At 41.2% G+C, this 17,500-nt stretch overlaps 1 protein-coding gene across 1 annotated transcript in view; it reads left to right on the forward strand.

The window, feature by feature from the left end:
- Nucleotides 1-17,500, forward strand: part of SLC9A7 (solute carrier family 9 member A7) — a 156,708-nt gene that overhangs the window by 87,662 nt on the left and 51,546 nt on the right. The window contains exons 4-5 of the mRNA XM_045538534.1: nt 5,868-5,944; nt 8,447-8,559. Of these exons, the coding sequence (XP_045394490.1) occupies nt 5,868-5,944; nt 8,447-8,559 (190 nt within the window). The remainder of the gene's footprint in view (nt 1-5,867; nt 5,945-8,446; nt 8,560-17,500) is intronic.

Raw genomic sequence — 17,500 nt, forward strand, 5'->3', positions numbered from 1 at the left:
ATAAATTTGACAACCCAAGTGAAATAGACAAATTCCTTGAAAGACACAAATTATCGAAACTGACCTGAGAAGAGGTAGAAAACTTGAACAGACCTATATTAATTAAAGAAATTGAGCTCATAATTAAAAACTTTCCCACAAATCCAGGTTGCTTCACTGGTGAATTATATCAAGCAATAGTACCAATCTTACACAATGTCTTTCAGAAAATATAGGAAGAAATACTTCCCAACTCATTTTATGAGAGAATACCTGCCCGTCAGGCTGGTTCTTCTGTCAAAGCCACTCTGCAGTTGTCAGAGGTTTTTAAATGATTTCCAACTAGCATAAACATAGTTATAGTTTATGGAGCATCTGCTATGTATTAGGAACTTTACATATATTCTTTATTTCTGTTTTTACATACATTCTTTCTCATCTTCACAGAAACTCTGTTAGAAATTGTTGGCGATTGGAGATTAGCTCACATCACTTCTCCCCCAGGTTTCTAACTCATTGATAAACAGACACAAGGAGTTAATTTGTGATTAAATGATTGGCTTATGATCCAAAGACCCTAGTAAACACATGTTGTAGTGTGTATCTTAGCCCTTAGTAATGGGGCTCCTTACAATCTACCTCGTGAATTGAAGACAGATGCATGTCCTTTAACTACCACATTGGTCACAATCACAGGTAAGGAGGCTGAAATGGAGAGATCCTAGAAATTGCTGCGTTTGCAAAGGCTGCCTCATTTGCTCGCAGCATGGAGGCCAGAGGAGCAGGAACAGTTCCCCACCTTGCACAAGAGGGTCAAGACTACAAGTCAGGGTCAAGCTGGTTTCCCCTTTCAGAGATCAAGTGACCCCTTCTTAATATATCACCTTCAGGGCAAAAGGGGAGCGGGGAGAGGGATGGAACATAAGTTCCCACTCCACGATGGATGGTTGAGGAGCAGGAGCCTGTGTGTTTTCGCACACCAGCCCAACACACATTTTTGTGGAGAGTGTCTTGCATTTCACTGACAGTGAAACTGAACTCAGAATGATTAATGATGTGTATGAGGTTATATAGATAGTGTGGGACTGAGTCAAGGTTAAGCCCTCTCTGTCTGACTCCAAAGCCCAGGATCATTCCTTTGTGCTTCGCTGCCTCTGGATTTAGGTTCTCTCTACCCAAAAAATCCTTTTCCTGACTAGTCTATAGGATTGCCAGTCATCTGGATCTGTACTGACACATAAGAGACAGGAAATGGTTATTTTGGGTATAAATAATGTTATTCTTTGCCTAAATGGAGAATTTGGGAACTATTATTCAGATCAAATGGGTGATGAGTAATTTGGTATTTTAAATAACTAATCTTAGTGAATAATCAAAATCATAGTTGCTTTAAAATGAAACCAAATTATGGATTGTGAAAGCCACTGTGATGGTTGAAAAACACCTTAGTTTTTGCAGAGCCTTCCCTTTATGAGCCCCATTTTCTCAAAAGAAAAAGAACAGGCATTTCCAGTTCCCAATCAATTTAAGTTGTTTTTGAAATGCTAGTCTGAGTGGGAAAAAGCACAGTGTTTTCCCTTTGCTCTCACACCATAGCAATCAACACAGAAGACTTCTGTAACCAAATGTGTGGAGATTTCACCCCACCAACAAGCAAGCAGTCAATTCTGCAGCAGACACCAGCTGAGTGTCCGCCAATTTAATTCTGACCTTATCTACCTGGAGATAGTGTCAGATCTCACAGCTTGAGGGCTCAGTCTCCAAGACTTCCCCTGCCCCACTTCAGACACCAGTCACAAGTCCGGGCCTCTGGGACTTCTGACCAACTGGCTTTAAATTGAGGTTCCCACAATCCCCTCTTTGGGTTTGATTAATTTACTAGAGCAGTTCACAGAACTCAAGGAAACACATTTACCAGTTTATTATAAAGGATGTAACAAAGGATAGAGATGAAGAGATACATAGGGCAAGGTATGGGAGAAGGGACACAGCTTCCATGCCCTCCCTGGGGTGCCACCTCTAGGAACCTCCACATGTTCAGCTATTCAGAATCTCCCCAAACCCTGTTTTTTGGGCCTTTTATGGAGACTTCATTGGGTAAGGATGATTGCCAACCATGTGGAAATGTGATTGGACAAAAAGGGTATGATCTAATACTAAGTGAGTAGGGAAACCCAGCCAGTCCTATCTGTTTAGATTCTTCTTGGCCTCTCTATGTAGCATTCTCTCCTCCTGGGTATGGGGCAAGATCCCTTCTGAAATGGGGGTCTTATGGTCTACAATCAGACAAGATAGGTCAGAGAATTTCTTTATGGAAAAGTGGGGGAAGATTAGAGTCCTGCCTTGGGGAGAAAAAGGAGCAGGTGAAAGGAGGGCAAGAAAAGGTCAGAGAGAGAGAGATTGTACTTTCTGAAACTTGCTTCTAAGGCCTAAAATACCCCAACATTATAACAAAAGACTGTAACAAAGGATGTAGGAGTTATGACCCATGGACCATGGATGAAAACCAGTATATATATTTCATAATATCACAGCTAGTCTTTCAGGTTATCAACTATTAGTTTAGTCTCTTTCCTTTTTAAATAGTCCTTATAAAGGCATTAAATAGTTGGTTTTTAATATGGTTGCAATCTCTGATCAAACCTACTGTCAATGCAATGTGTAATAAACATTTCACCATTTAACTGATGGTATGTAAACAGCATTCAGACCCTAACCTATGCACATATACTCATCATGCAGACATGGGCCCTTTTTTTCTGACTTGAAAAAGTTATTGGAATTAGCTTTGCTTTTGTGCCACCAGTCATGGTTTGCTTAGAGGGCTTTGGTAGAGAAAGAGTTTGCCTACAGAAGCCTTCATTTTTTGGTGAACTTCCCCACCAAACATACACACACATGAACATGTTAAAACTTGTCAGTGGGGAACGGCACGGGATAGGGTTTTCCAAGGAGTAGGAGTGTAAGGCTTAGCATGGTACAGATAGGAATTGGGACATCAGGTGGATTTTCACCAAAAGAAAACCTTTGCATCCTGGCCTGTCTTCGGCTCAGATTCTTGAAGGCTTTCCTGAGGCATGCCATCATATCTTTTTTTCTCTTCTTGTAGTTCTATAACTGAGAGGGAAAAGTAGGGGGGACTCTGAACCAGTCATGGCTGTATTATAGCCAAATAAGAATAGGATGAACAGTCTAGGATTTCACTGAACACCTCCTGTCCTTTTGTGCCCAAAGGGAAGTGGTGGGAATTGAGGAGCTAGGTGGCAGGGCAGCTTGCACAGTGAGAGCACAATGCTCTGGGGCCAGGAGACTCTTTCTTGTTCTGGGGCTGAGGTTTGGTGGATGTATAGCTTCAGGCAACTCATGCCATGCCTGTGAGCCTTAGATTTCTCTCATATAAGATGGGCCAAACAGCACCTTCCAGATGGAGTTGTGAGAATTGGATAGGCTAATATATGTGAAGGTAATTTTTGAACTACGAAGTATACATTTAAGTACTAGACATAATACACAAATAAGTAGTATATCTCTTCGAGGTACAGTAAAACTTCAGTTTTACTGTAAAAGAGGTACAGTTTTGTCACCTCTTTCTGAATAATTGCTAGATCTTATTTTAGTATGAATTTATACCCATATAAATTCGTCGATCATGGAACTACCTGTTTTTCCTTTCTTCACATCCATCTCTATTGTCGCTTTTTCCCAGGCTTCAAAGATAGAATGAGAAATGAGTAACTGTGTGTGTGTGTGTGTGTGTGTGTGTGTGTGTGTGTGTGTGATTTTAGAATATATTATGAATGTGTTTTTGGTGGCAGATTTACATTCCTATTTTTTGCCTTGGCTAATATCATGAATGTGAATTTAATATATATTCAAACTTATCAGGAGGATGTCTACCCAAAAGAAAGCTGAGTAGCAAGGGAAAGCACATCTGGAATTGAAATGTATTCCTGGGCCAGGTGCGGTGGCTCATGCCTGTAATCCTAGCACTCTGGGAGCCTGAGGCGGGAGGATCGCTCGAGGTCAGGAGTTTGAGACCAGCCTGAGCAAGAGTGAGACCCTGTCTCTATTTAAAAAAATATAAAGAAATTAGTCAGACAACTAAAAATATATAGAAAAAAAGCCGGGCATGGTGGCGCATGCCTATAGTCCCAGCTACTTGGGAGGCTGAGGCAGTAGGATCGCTTAAGCCCAGGAGTTTGAGGTTGCTGTGAGCTAGGCTGACGCCATGGCACTCTAGCCAGGGCAAAAGAGCAAGACTCTTTCTCCAAAAAAACAAAGAAATGTGTTCCTGGACACTTCGCGTGAGTGTTATTGGTCTCATGCCTCATTCTTTTTTTTTATTTTTTATTTTTTTTATTCTTATTTCAGCATATTGGGGGGGGGTACAAAAGTTTAGGTTATGTATATTGCCCTTGTCCCCCGCCCCGAGTCAGAGCTTCAAACGTGTCCTTCCCCTAGACAGTTCATGCCTCAATCTTGATGCACTCCTAGCACTCCCTGTAAAGTTTAAGCCCTTGCTTTCAAAGGGAAGTGGGTTCACAGTTGTTGATTTTTTTTGAAATATAATTAATTTTTCTGAAAACATTGGTGGATAAATGAATTAGCTTAAAAACAAAAAGACTGGCGACAACGATTTAAGAGGAAACATAATATGTTCATCATATGTACAAGCAGCACCCTCATTTGGTGACTGTCGGCATGGCAAGTCCTTGAAGGATTGTCTTCTGAGCATGTAGCTTAGGGACACTAGGCATTCCTGGACACCTTCACAGCCTCAGATAAGGGCAAGCACTGGAGAAGGCTGAAGCCCCTCTGTCTGGGACACAGGCCAGAGGATGCCTGAAGTCCTTTGGTCATGCTTCATGGTAGCTGCGTGATCTGGGCTGGGGTCTTTTTCCTGTGCCCTGTCTTTCCCTGATGTTGCTCAGCTGGCATGCTAGGGCTCTCCTGCTTTTTAAAAAAAATTCTAGATAAATTGTTTGATCAGGGTGTTTGGAGGGGGGAGTTGTTTGTTCAATAATTCTGGTTGTTGAATGAGAATAGCTTATGCCTTGAGGAGGAAGAACCATAGCTCAGGATCCCAAGAATAGACAGAATTTTCCCCCATCAGAATATCCCACAGGACTAATGACTTGTAAGAAGTAAATGTGTGTGTGTGTGTTTATATTTTTTAAGGTAATCAATAAATGTGCAGAAGCATTGAAAGGATTGCAGTTTTGTCACCTCTTTCTGAATAATTGCTAGATCTTATATTGCTATGAATTTATACCCATATAAGTTTGTCCATCATGGAACTACCTGTTTTTCCTTTCTTCACATCCATCTCTGTTGTCCCTTTTCCCAAGCCTTCAAAGATTAATCCAGATGAATGTAAGAAGACGCTTCAGATCCCATGAGCAGATATTTAGGACTCTGTTTTCTGATATCAACTTAGCAGAAAGCTCCTTAGATGGCACTTTCACATTTTGTTTGAAACTTGTATCTGTGATGATCTTCTAAGGTACCACTAGAACTAGAAGTGACATGCTGGATCACCAAGTAAAATGGTTTGGATTAAATCTATAAAAATGATTGGTTTACTTATGCACGTACAATGCCAAATGCACACACAAACTTAATGTAATTTAATACAATTAGCCAGGGTAGTTTTGTCTGAAAATTTACTAAGCCCTTGCTTAATTGCTCAGTGATTGGCAGTACAGAAGATATTTTCAAACCATGACGTTTAAGACTACGTAGCATTATTCAGGAGTAACTTTAGTTATTACTTGATGCAATGGAAGTGGTAAGTAGAGTTCCACTTTTTAGAGACTTCAGATGTATTTCTTATGATCACTGTCAAAAATCACAATATAATTCCTGGTTTGTTTGTTTGTTTTAATTAGAGACACTTTTTCAGAAATCTTGGATCTATTCTGGCCTATGCCTTCTTGGGGACTGCTGTTTCCTGCTTCATTATTGGGTAAGTGAATCTTTGTCATGTAACAAAATTTACACACTTCCCAAAGGGATTAGATCCATACAGGTCCACAGAGTCCAGTATTTTGATGTTTGCGATGATGGCAGTTAGAATCGGGAGCTATACTGTCCAATACGGTAGCTATTAGCCACATGTGGCTATTTAAATTAAGATTAATTAAAATGAAATAAAATTACACCCAATACCAAGATCGTGGTTTCTATTATCATTCTTTGATAAAAAGAGCTAGAACTCCTTTCAGAAATGGTTAATTCTAGGGCTGAGACAGGGAATATACAAGATGAAAATGGAGCATCTTGCAATGCCAGAAAGTAAGGGAGTGCTCAAAAGACAGACAGACAAAAGAATATGGGGTATGTCACAGGGACGCAAGAGCCAACCTGAAAGCCCCTGTAATGGCCAAAACCCCCCTAATTGCTGAAGAACAGCAAAATAAATAGTATGGTATTAGATTATCACCCAAAGTATAAAACATCCTGGAGTCTATACAAATATAAATAAATGATTGGAGAAATAAATAAATGGGGGAGAAAAGACAGATTTCCTGTGCTTAAGAAGTCCAAATACTTTATGTACATGCATCTCCCTTAAGTAGGTGGAGCTTAGTCCCTCCTCCCACCCTCACCCCCACTCTGAGTGTGGGCTGTGCATCGTGACTTCCTTCCAAAGAGTACAGCACAGAAAGGAAGAAAAAAAGAGTAGCTTTACAGTGAAGAAACCTGGCAAACACTACCTCAGCCAGGTGATCAAGGTCAACACCAACAGTGGTAAGTCATGTTGATAGTATGCACCCTTGATATTTGTGATGAGAAGGGCACTTTATCTCTCTGGTCTTCTACCCAAAAACATGTTACCTCAGTCTAACTATGAGAAAAAATCAGACAAGTCCAAGCTGAGGCACATTCTACAAAGTATCTGACCAGTACTCCTCAAATATGCCAAGGTCATTAAAAATGAGCAATGTCTAAGAAACTGTCACAGCCAAGAAGAGACTAAAGAGATTTGAGGACTAAATGTCATGTGGAATCCTGCATGGAACCCTGAAGCAGAAAAATTATTAAGTAAAAACTAAGAAAATCTGAATAAAGTAAGGATTTTCATTATTGTTTTAAACATTAGCTGGAAACCTAGAAATAAAAGCAGGGGACTTTTATGCATCAAACAAGGAGGGGGCTTGGACTTGGTCCTTGAGGAGATCATAGAAGAGTGACAGGTTACATAACTGGCATTGGTGATGATGGGTGGCAAAATGGGGAAAAGGCTGCCAGAGAGAGAAGTCTATTGCCCAGGTCTAAGGCTGTGGTGGAAGGAAATGGAGAGGAAGGTCTAGTTCCAGGAAATGTTTAGAAGGTAGATCAACAGCAAAGGGCAAATCAAATGTGTACCATACAGTTGCTGTGAACTGAAATTAAACTTGTTAAGTGTCCAGAACGGTGTCTGGCACACAATAAGTAAGTATTAAGTCATAGCTATTTCTTCTCAAAAGGATTCCATTCTACAAATAGTTCTTTTGCTCCTAGCTTAGCCAACCCACTCTTCTAGGCATTCAAGACACAAAAATGGGCAATGACATGGTCCTTGATTGCCATCAAGAATCTCATTATTAGAGGGTTGGCTGTAGGTACAATGAATCAAGTCTGTGGTTATTTTTATTGTAACCCCAGAAGGTGCTGCTATCACTGCTGCCAGCACACACACATGTGCACACATATACACCCCCACCAATGAAACACATACTAGGCCTTTTAACATGCCTTACTCCTCCCAATCTGTAAGCTCTCCTATAGGAAATGTGCTCCAGCCAAGTTGAAAAATTTAACTTAGTGGTCCCTCTTGGACCATGTCATGCTCTACATGGCGTAAGGAGGGCTGCTGCCGGCCAGCCTAGCCCATGCAAAGAGTGAGAGGCCAGACAGGTCGATGGAGATGCTGATGTTCTAATAGGACATGTACAGAAGTTTGTCTCTTTTCCCTTCTTTGAAATAATCCTTGGCAGAGAAGGAAGTAATAAGTTGATACCTTGGATCTTTGTGACCAACCTTTTTTTTTCTCTCCAAGCTTCATCCATTCTACTCATTTCTGTAACTTTAAATGCTTTATCTTAGAATCCTGTGACTTTTGTAGCAATTTATTACACATTGTGCCAGGTTCTATCGCTTCCTTTCCCCTCTATTACCCAGTTGCTTAAGATGCCTTAACTTTTTTGCTAGGTGAATACCATGCTTCATAGTTGCTACAGTTGTTAGCACAACTTTTAAAAATGAAATGTTCAGATGCTTCAGCAAGATGACATTAACTAGAAACCATTACTTAGTGCCAAAGTGTATTTGCCCATGTTCCTGGCTAAGTGTCCAACCATAGCAGCTGCCTGTTATTTCCATAAATTTCCCTGTAAGTACAGTATTATAGTACTACTCTGCTTGCATGTTTGCTAGGTTACTCACTTTTTTTCCTCCTGATGTAGTTTACCTTACCTTCTTACAGAAATCTCATGTATGGTGTGGTGAAGCTCATGAAGATTGTGGGACAGCTCTCAGATAAATTTTACTACACAGATTGTCTCTTTTTTGGAGCAATCATCTCTGCCACTGACCCAGGTATTTGCATACTTGTCTTTATCATTATGATATTCCATTATTTAAATCTTAAAAAGTTCAGAGCAATTGCTGATTTTTGTTGCAATAGGGAGACAGTATTAACATGGAATGGTAGAAGAAGTGACCAGTAGGTGGGTCGAACATGCTTAGATGGCTTTTCTAACATGCTTAGATGCATTTCCTTTTTTTATTATTTTATTGTGGTAAAAATTCATGGGATAAAATTTATTATCTCAACCATTTCTAGGTGTTCAGTACTGTTAAGTATATTCACATTGCTGTGCGACCAATCCTCAGAACATTTTTATCTTGCAAAACTGAAACTCTGTACCCATTAAACAGCAACTCCGCAGTCCCACCTCCCCCTCGACCCTGGCAGCCACCAGTCTACTTTCTGTCTCTATGATCATAACTACTGTGGATCCCCCATATAAGTGGAATCGTATAGTATTTGTCCTTTTGTGACTGTTGTATTTCATTTAGCTTAATGTCCAAAAGATGCATCCAACTTGTAGCATTTGTTATAATTTCCTTCCTTTTAAGGCTGAATAATACTCCATTGTATGTGTATACCACATTTTGTTTATTCATTCATCTGTCAGTGGGCACTTGGATTGCTTCCACTTGTATTTCCCATTTGCCTTTCATTTTAGAATGTCTCATATGGTCACAATTTTTATACTTAGATTGTTTTCTTTCTCAGTGTGCTTTTGCCTTCTTTTATGAAACATGTCATTTGGTTTAAATAATACCTTTTCTTAGTGGAAATACTTATAGGTACCTGTAGGGAATGTAATTTAATTTATAAACTCCTTTTGTGCAATGTTCCTACTTGAAAGCATACTGTGACGTGGTTTTCTATTCATAAATCTCTTGCCTTGTACTTTTCAAGTGTTAGTCGAACCAATTCTTACAAGTGAATTATTACATACCACTCCACCCTCACAGCTCAAAAACAAACAAACAAAGCTCTCCTCTCTAAATTAGAACCTATAATTAAATCTGTTTGCATAAAGTAGTTACAGCTATTCCTTTCTCTAATGTCAATTATCGAGAGTACATCTTATGGAAAGAAGTTATGGAGGATGAGCTGGTCCTCATGGAAAGGTCTTCTAACGTTCTGAACAGTAATAACCTTAAAGATAGTAAGATTCCCGACTTAACCATGCCCCTCGGGGTCCTCTCAATCAATGCCATCCCATGGATCATTCTGCGAAGATAGAAATGTTCTATAATCTGCCCAGTCCATTGTGGTAGCCAGTAGCCACATGTGGCTGTTGAGCAGTTGAAATGTAGTGTAGTGCAACAGAGGAACTGAATTTTAAATTTTATTTAATGTTAAATAATTTAAATTTAAATACCCACATGTGGCTAGTGGCTACCACATTGGACAGCATAGTTCTAGACAGTTGTGTGATTCTGAAGAATCTCAAAGTTCAAAAAACGTTGAACTCTCTTACCCCCATATTTTATTACAAACACCCTAAGTAAATTAGTATCAAAGACTTGGCTGGTTGAGGTACCCTGGTTTGTGAAAAGAAGGTGGGATGTGGAGTCACAGGCCCGGGGTTGAGTTCTAGCCTTGCCAGTCACTGATCAAGTGGCTTGGACACACTTTATCCTCTCCCATCAGTTTCCTAATCAATAAAGTAGGAATAATGGTACCGATTTCCTAGGGCTATTGTGAAGACTAAATGAAATAACATATGTAAAGCATAGAGCATAGCACCTGAAAATTATGTTGGTCTCAGCTCAGGCAGAGATTTCTCAATTTTATTCATGTTTTTTAAAAAATAAAGTAACAGATCATCACTTAACCCAAGAATGTTTCCAAAGAGCACTCTGAAAAGCAGCTTTATTATTTTAGTACTATGCTGTCTGTGACTGTCTCTAGATTGTGTCTACTGAGACATAGATTCTTCGTAAGTCTGAGAAAGTTTAGTTTGTATGAAATATATTACTAACTATACTCATCTATAACTTTCTTACTATTTTCTTTCTAGTACCACCACCAAGTAAAGGGAGGTTAGTATAACATAAAGATTGCTGATATTGGCCAGATACGGTGGGTCACCTATAATCCCAGTACTATAGGAGGCCGAGGTGTGAGGGTCGCTTGAGGCCAAGAGGAGGCCGAGGTGTGAGGATCGCTTGAGGCCAAGAGTCCAAGACCAGCGTGGGCAACATAGCAAGAACCTATCTCTATAAAAAAATTTTTTTTAAATTAGCCAGGCGTGGTGGTGCACACCTGTAGTCCCAGCTACTCGGGAGGCTGAGGCAGGAGGATTGCTTGAACCTGGGAGTTTGAGGCTGCAGTGAATTATGATTATGTCACTGCACTTCAGCCCTGGTGACAGAGTGAGACCCTGTCTCTAAAAAATAATATAAAAAAACGATTACTGATATTGTTTTCTGAGCTATTAGTGTTGCTTCATTTAATTGGATACAAAGGCTTACTTTTCCAGATTACCTTTGTAATTGTTTACTTGCTTTTAATGTGTCTATGCTATGGTAGAAAATAATGGAAGACATTACCACACTGCACCATTTTTATTTGCCCTGTGAAGATTGGCACAGTAAGGGTTTTATATAAATGAAAGTTCTAGAAAATTCACAGTTTAAACTTGTTAAACATCAGGACATTAACTTTAACTGCTTTTTTAATGGAAATCTTCCTGAAATGGAGAATGTTTTTGTAAATTAGAAGTGCTTTACCAGCCTCCTAAAAATCTGTTGTTTGAAAACTTGGGTCCTAAAAGAGAAACTTAAGTGCAGAGTTAGAAGGGATCACAAGACCAGATTGACTTCTAGTGCCTGGTGCATCAAACAAAAATGCTGGTATTGGGATACGGAATGGTATGTCCATATTTCTGATAGCTGTACTCGGCTCAAGATACCAATCTTTGGTTTTCTGGTTGAAGGTGACACAGTATGTGTGGGGTGATGTGGGCTGCTCTGTCACAGGGATCCCTCTCCATTCTGTGGTGTGTCATGGGTTCCATGTACCATCTTTGTGGGCTGTTGGTTTAGATGGATCCACAATTAAGGAAAGAAAACTTAAGTATCCACCCCATATTGCTTTCCTAAGCAGCGACCCAAGAACATAAGTGCTATTCCTTCCTGTGAGCCATTATGAAGTGATTTACCCCAATTTTAATTCTTTTACTTTTATACCTCTCGAATCAGTCAGGTTTCAAAAATCTGGGATCTGTATTGTCTAAGACTAATCCTCTAGTTGAATCACCCAGGTTGGTCAGTATTTTTTGTTTTTTGTTTTTTTGAGACAGGATCTCACTCTGTAGAGTCCAGGCTGGAGAACAGTGGCACCATCATAGCTCACTGTAGCCTGGAACATCTGGGCTCTAGCAGACCTCCCGCCTCAGCCTCCCAAGTAGCTGGGACTGCAGGTTCATGTCACCACGTCTGGCTAATTAAAAAGCAATTTTTTTTTATAAACTTGGGGTCTTGCTGTGTTGCCCAGGCTGGTCTTGAACTCCTGAGCTCAAGCCATCCTCCCACCTCAGCCTCCCAAACAGCTGGGATTATAGGCATGAGCCACTGCACCCAATCGTGGACTGGTCAATCTTTTGCTCATCCTTTGAGACTTGGTTCAAATATGCCACCTCCCCGTTCATTCTTCCTAGACTCTTTCATTATCTGCTCCCTCAGCTCTTTAAGTCTGTTGTATACATAACAATATGTTCTGCTGTCACATGGAAGTAAAAGTCAATGGAAATCAAGCAGGTGGGACAGGGAGAGGAGGGGATGGGTAAATTCACACCTGACAGGTACAGTGCACACATTCTGGGTGAAGGGCACACCTATAACTCTGACTCAGACTGTACAAAAGTAAATTATGTAACCAAAACGTGTACCCTGTAATATTCTGAAATAAAAAAAGAAAAACAATACATGCTGCTTTGTACTAAGCGCTGACAAGTGCCAAGTGCTCTTTAATACACAGATGACGTGTTCAATAAAAGTTAGTTGAAGGAACAAGTTCAGGTTCTTGATTTTTCCTTCCTCCTATTATTGTTATCCTTTGATTTTTCCCACTGTGTGCACCATGGCCTTCAGTCAGTTAATTGTGATTTCTCAGTCTGCATCCAGTTGGAAACAGCTGTTGTGACCCTGTTCTCTCTGATTTCAAGGGTCCTGCTGTGTGTATGTCAGGGGTGCAGTCTGTTTAATCTCTCCCTTTAGAAGCCACGTACCCAGTCCCAGCCTGTCATCCCTCCTCGTGGTCAGGTACAGACTTGCTCAGGAGGGGCCTGGCAGAGAGAATGAGAAGTTGAAATTCAGACCAGAGCTATGTAAGTGTTTGTTATTATTAGTGTTATTTACACTTTTATTGTCATGAATGAATGAGTTAACTATGTATCACTTTTGCCATTGGTAAACACTTTCAGGAAGACCCTGTTTAAAAGTCAGAAGGGCTTTGGGAAGTCACGTAGCCCAGACCTTCATTTTACTAAATCCTTAGACTTTGCTGTGTGCTGAGCTCCCCTAGCCAGCTGGTGGCTGTGTTGGATGTCTTCTGCTTGCCCTGCAGACTGACTCACCACTCTGCTCCACCCTGCTCTCAGCCCCAGGAGGCTGACTTGTAAGGAATATGCTAGAGGTTCCTTTGCCTTCTGGTTTCCTATTGGATTTGTCCACAGGAGAGCACCGGTGGGAGACGGGGGAGGACAGAGCTGCTGGGGCCCAGCAGGCTGGCTGTGTCCCTTGAGAAGAGGCCACGGCTCCTATCAGGCACCCTTCCATGCAGCTCCAGGTTCTGGTAGTCACTCCTTCCCCTGGAGTCTTCAGGGCTGGCGATGGTACACAAGCACCCCGATTCCAGCGTCAAGTACTGCCTTCTCCCTTGTGGTTTCCCTGTCCTCTGCCCACACTTTTATAAATAACCTCTCCGTTAAACTCTTCCTCAAATTGCTCAATTTGAGGGTGCTGTGTGTTTCCTGCCAGGACCCCTACTAATAAGGTCCTAGACCCAGGGCTCCTGGACTGCCAAGCCTGGGCTCTGTTCATCAGGATCAGGCTCTATCAGTCTTGAGTCCCCGAGTCCCTGAGGTACTGTGATGTGAACAGAGGCTTTCTGTGCTAACCCATGGCAGACACATTATATGAGTGAGGAATAAAACTTCTCTTGTGCCCAACTACTGGGATTTGGGGAATTTCAATACTGTAGCATAAAGCAGCCTGTCACACAAGCGTAGTCTGTTTTCTCACCTCTCAATTGGGGAAAATGATAATACCACCCACCTCATAGAGGTTTATGAGAACTAAATGAGATTGTGAAATGCTTAGCGTAGTGCCTGCTTCAAGGTAAGACCTCAATAATTGTTGTTATTATTATTGTTAATTTTTCTTCAACATTGAGTTAAAAACAAGACAATTTCTGTCATATCATGGTAAACTTCTAGAGTAAAAGTTTTATGTAAGGAGCCACAAGTACTGTTTGTGTAGTAAATAATCCAGAAAATAACCTTTTTAAGCCTAATTCTAATTTTAATAAAATTAAAAATTAAGGCCGGGCACGGTGGCTCACACCTGTAATCCTAGCACTCTGGGAGGCCGAGGTGGGTGGATCGCTTGAGGTCAGGAGTTCGAGACCAGCCTGAGCAAGAGCGAGACCCCGTCTCTACTAAAAATAGAAAGAAATTATCTGGCCAACTAAAAATATATATAGAAAAAATTAGCCGGGCATGGTGGCACATGCCTGTAGTCCCAGCTACTCGGGAGGCTGAGGCAGGAGGATCGCTTGAGCCCAGGAGTGTGAGGTTGCTGTGAGCTAGGCTGACGCCACGGCACTCACTCTAGCCCGGGCAACAGAGCGAGACTCTGTCTCAAAAAAAAAAAAACAACCTAATTTTAATCCTAAAGATCTTTCCTGTTGTGTAACCTGCTAAGCTGTATTTAAGGGTGAAGGAAAGAGGTTAACTTTGCATCTTGTGTTAACATCTGTATTGTAAAGGTGACATGTCCTTTAAGAACTACAGCTGATGGGCCTGTACCCTATTGATGTCTGGTTAGTGTCTGAATGCATGAAGTAATGATTTTAGCCCCTTGGTTTCTAATACCCTGGAGCAGCCTCATCATATAGGAGACAGTTTTCAAATCCAAATTATTTTTTGCTTACTTTCAATGAATGAATTAAACTTTTGAAATGGAAGGCATGATGGAGGCAGTGTCATTCTGAAAACTCCCTTAGTCTTTAACAAAATTAGAGAAAGGAGGATAGCGCAAGAAAAAGAGAGACAAAACTAGCTGACCTGCTGGGCACTGTGTCGAGCACCTGTAATCCCAGCTACTCAGGAGGCTGAGGTGGAAGAATCGCTTGAGGCCAGGAGTTCAAGGCCAGCCTAGGCAACATAGTGAGACCTGGTCTCTAAAAATCAAAAGAAAGAAAACTAACTGACAGAGCATCCCATCACCCAGCAGCAGCCGGGAGACTTGGGTACAGCAATAGCAGCTATGCAGGGGAAAGGGGACTGCTGACCATTTTGACCATAGGGGAACCTAGAAATTTTGCACAACTATTTATATTCAAAAGGAGGGCTCCCCACTGGCAGTAAAGAACTTTGTGGGCATATCTGATAGCATTCCAAACTGAGAGACGGCTTTACAGACTCCAATTTGTAGATGAGTGCAAGGACACTGGAGGAGGTTAGAGGCTGTGGGAATGACCTGAGTCCTCAGGGCTCTCAGAATACCCAGCGCGGAGCTCTTTAGAAGGACAGAGTCACTCCCTAAAGATGAACTTCTAGGACCACAAACCCTGATTGACAGGTATAGAAGGAAGAAAGCTCAGCTACTAAAGGAGGAGAGGGCTAGAGGCAGTGGATCTCAGAAAGTGTTGGGGAGGTGCCTACACCCAGAGGCTGTATTTTTAATAGTTCAATGTAAAACCAGAAGAGGGAGCCCTGGAGCCATGAAATGAGAACAGCTTTTGTGGGCGCACTTCTGCCCCTACCCACTTCACTTAAATATGAATGACAGAAATGAATTGAGGTTGAACTTCGTGCAAACATATTGTGAGAAAAAAAAAATGAGGATAACGCCTCTGAATAGCAAAGCTACAGTTAATGAAGTCATACCAGAAAAATAGGGCCCCTAAAAAGTGAAACTTTATTAGTATTCCAGAAGCAGCCAAATGAAATTAAGAAAATGATAGATGTTATTAAGTACATGCATTAGGATTGGAAAATTCAGAAATGAGAGAACTAAACAATAGGGCATTATGAGAAGAGAGCCGACAGAAAGGAATGGAGGGGGACCTGATAGAATAAAAGAGATATAAAAAAGTATATTTTAAAAAGATGGGCAAGGCTGGGACTGGTGGCTCACTCCTGTAATCCCAACACTTTGGGAGGCTGAGGTGGGAGGATCACTTGAGGGCAGGAATTCAACCCAAGCCTGGGCAACATGGCAAAACCCTGTCTACAAAAAGTAGAAAAATTATCTGGGCGCAGTCGGTGGTGCGTACCTGTAGTCCCAGCTACTCAGGAGGCTGAGGCAGAAGTATTGCTTGAACCCAGGAGTTCAAGGCTGCAGTGAGATGTGATCACACCACTGCACCCCAGTCTGGGTGCTATGTGACAGAGTGAGACCCTGTCTCCAAAAATAAAAAAAAAGGGCAAAACCAAACAATAGTGTCAGAGAGTATGCATTTGGATGATCAAAATGTTATATAAAGAAAGGTAAGAAAATGATTACTTAATTCAGGTTAATATTTCATTTTGAGTGAAGGAAGGTGTTTGAGATTGGGATGGGTCACATTGGGGAAACTGGCAAAGTTCCATTTCTTGATCTGGGTGGTGGTTACAAGACTGGTTGGCTTATAAATAACTCACTAAACATTTGTTTGGCTTGGTTTTCAAATTGCATCAGTCAGTAATCCGTTTGGCTGCAAAGAACAGAAAAATTTGGTTAATTCCAGCTAAACAAATAGATGTTTCTCTTGGGTACTAGTCCCAGGCTGGTGCCACAGGTCCTACTACAATCAGGCATCCAGGCACTTGGTCTTTCTACTGCATTGCCCTTGGGTTTCAGTCACACGTCAGTTGCCCCATGGAAACAAGATGACCGTGTGAGTGTTTGGCCTCTCTGCCCTCTTCCAAACAGGAAGAGGTGGTGCTCTCTGCTGAGGAAGCAGGAAAGTAAGTTATTAGCTTTTGCAGTTCTTATGGTAGAAACCATCAAGGGAGAAGGTAGTTGGGTGTCAGTGTCGAGAGAGAACACTGCTGCATGTGTATGTGTCAAGCAGTGGTTGTTAACCAGGGGTGATTTTGCCCCCCAGGGAACATTTGGCAATGTCTAGAGACATTTTTGGTTGTCACGGTTGAGGGAGGTGGTGCTACTGGCATCTGGTGGGTAGAGGCCAGGGGTGCTGCTAAACATCCTACGATGCACAGGACAGCCCTGTACAACAAAGAGATTATCCGATCTGAAATGGCAATAGAGCCAAGGCTGAAAAACCCTGCTCTAGAGCAGTGGTTATCAAAGTGTGGTCTGGGGGCCCTTGGAGGTCCCCAAAACCTTTTCAAGGGGTCCATCAGGTCAAAACTGATTTAATAATAACAGTAATACATTATTTGTCTTTTTGTACTTACCTTCTCACAAGTGTACAGTAGAGTTTTCTAGAGGCTGCATAACGTGTGTATTGACTATCTGTTGCTGAAATATAGAAACAGATATGGGAACCATCTGTCTTCCATTAATCCAGACATTTAAAGAAGATTTGCAGAAATGTAAAACAATGGCTCTCTTTTCACTCATTTGTTTGGAAAATATGATTTTTCCCATTAAAATATGTCATGTTAACATATGATGGGTTATTAATTTTAAATGAATAAATATTTATTTTTTCTGTTTTATTCAATATAGTAAATATAAGTATCTATAACCCACAAAACTTAAGGCTCTTTGGGGGCCTCAGTAA

The sequence above is a fragment of the Lemur catta genome, chromosome X (genome assembly GCF_020740605.2).
Source record: "Lemur catta isolate mLemCat1 chromosome X, mLemCat1.pri, whole genome shotgun sequence".
Taxonomy (NCBI): Eukaryota; Metazoa; Chordata; class Mammalia; order Primates; family Lemuridae; genus Lemur; species Lemur catta.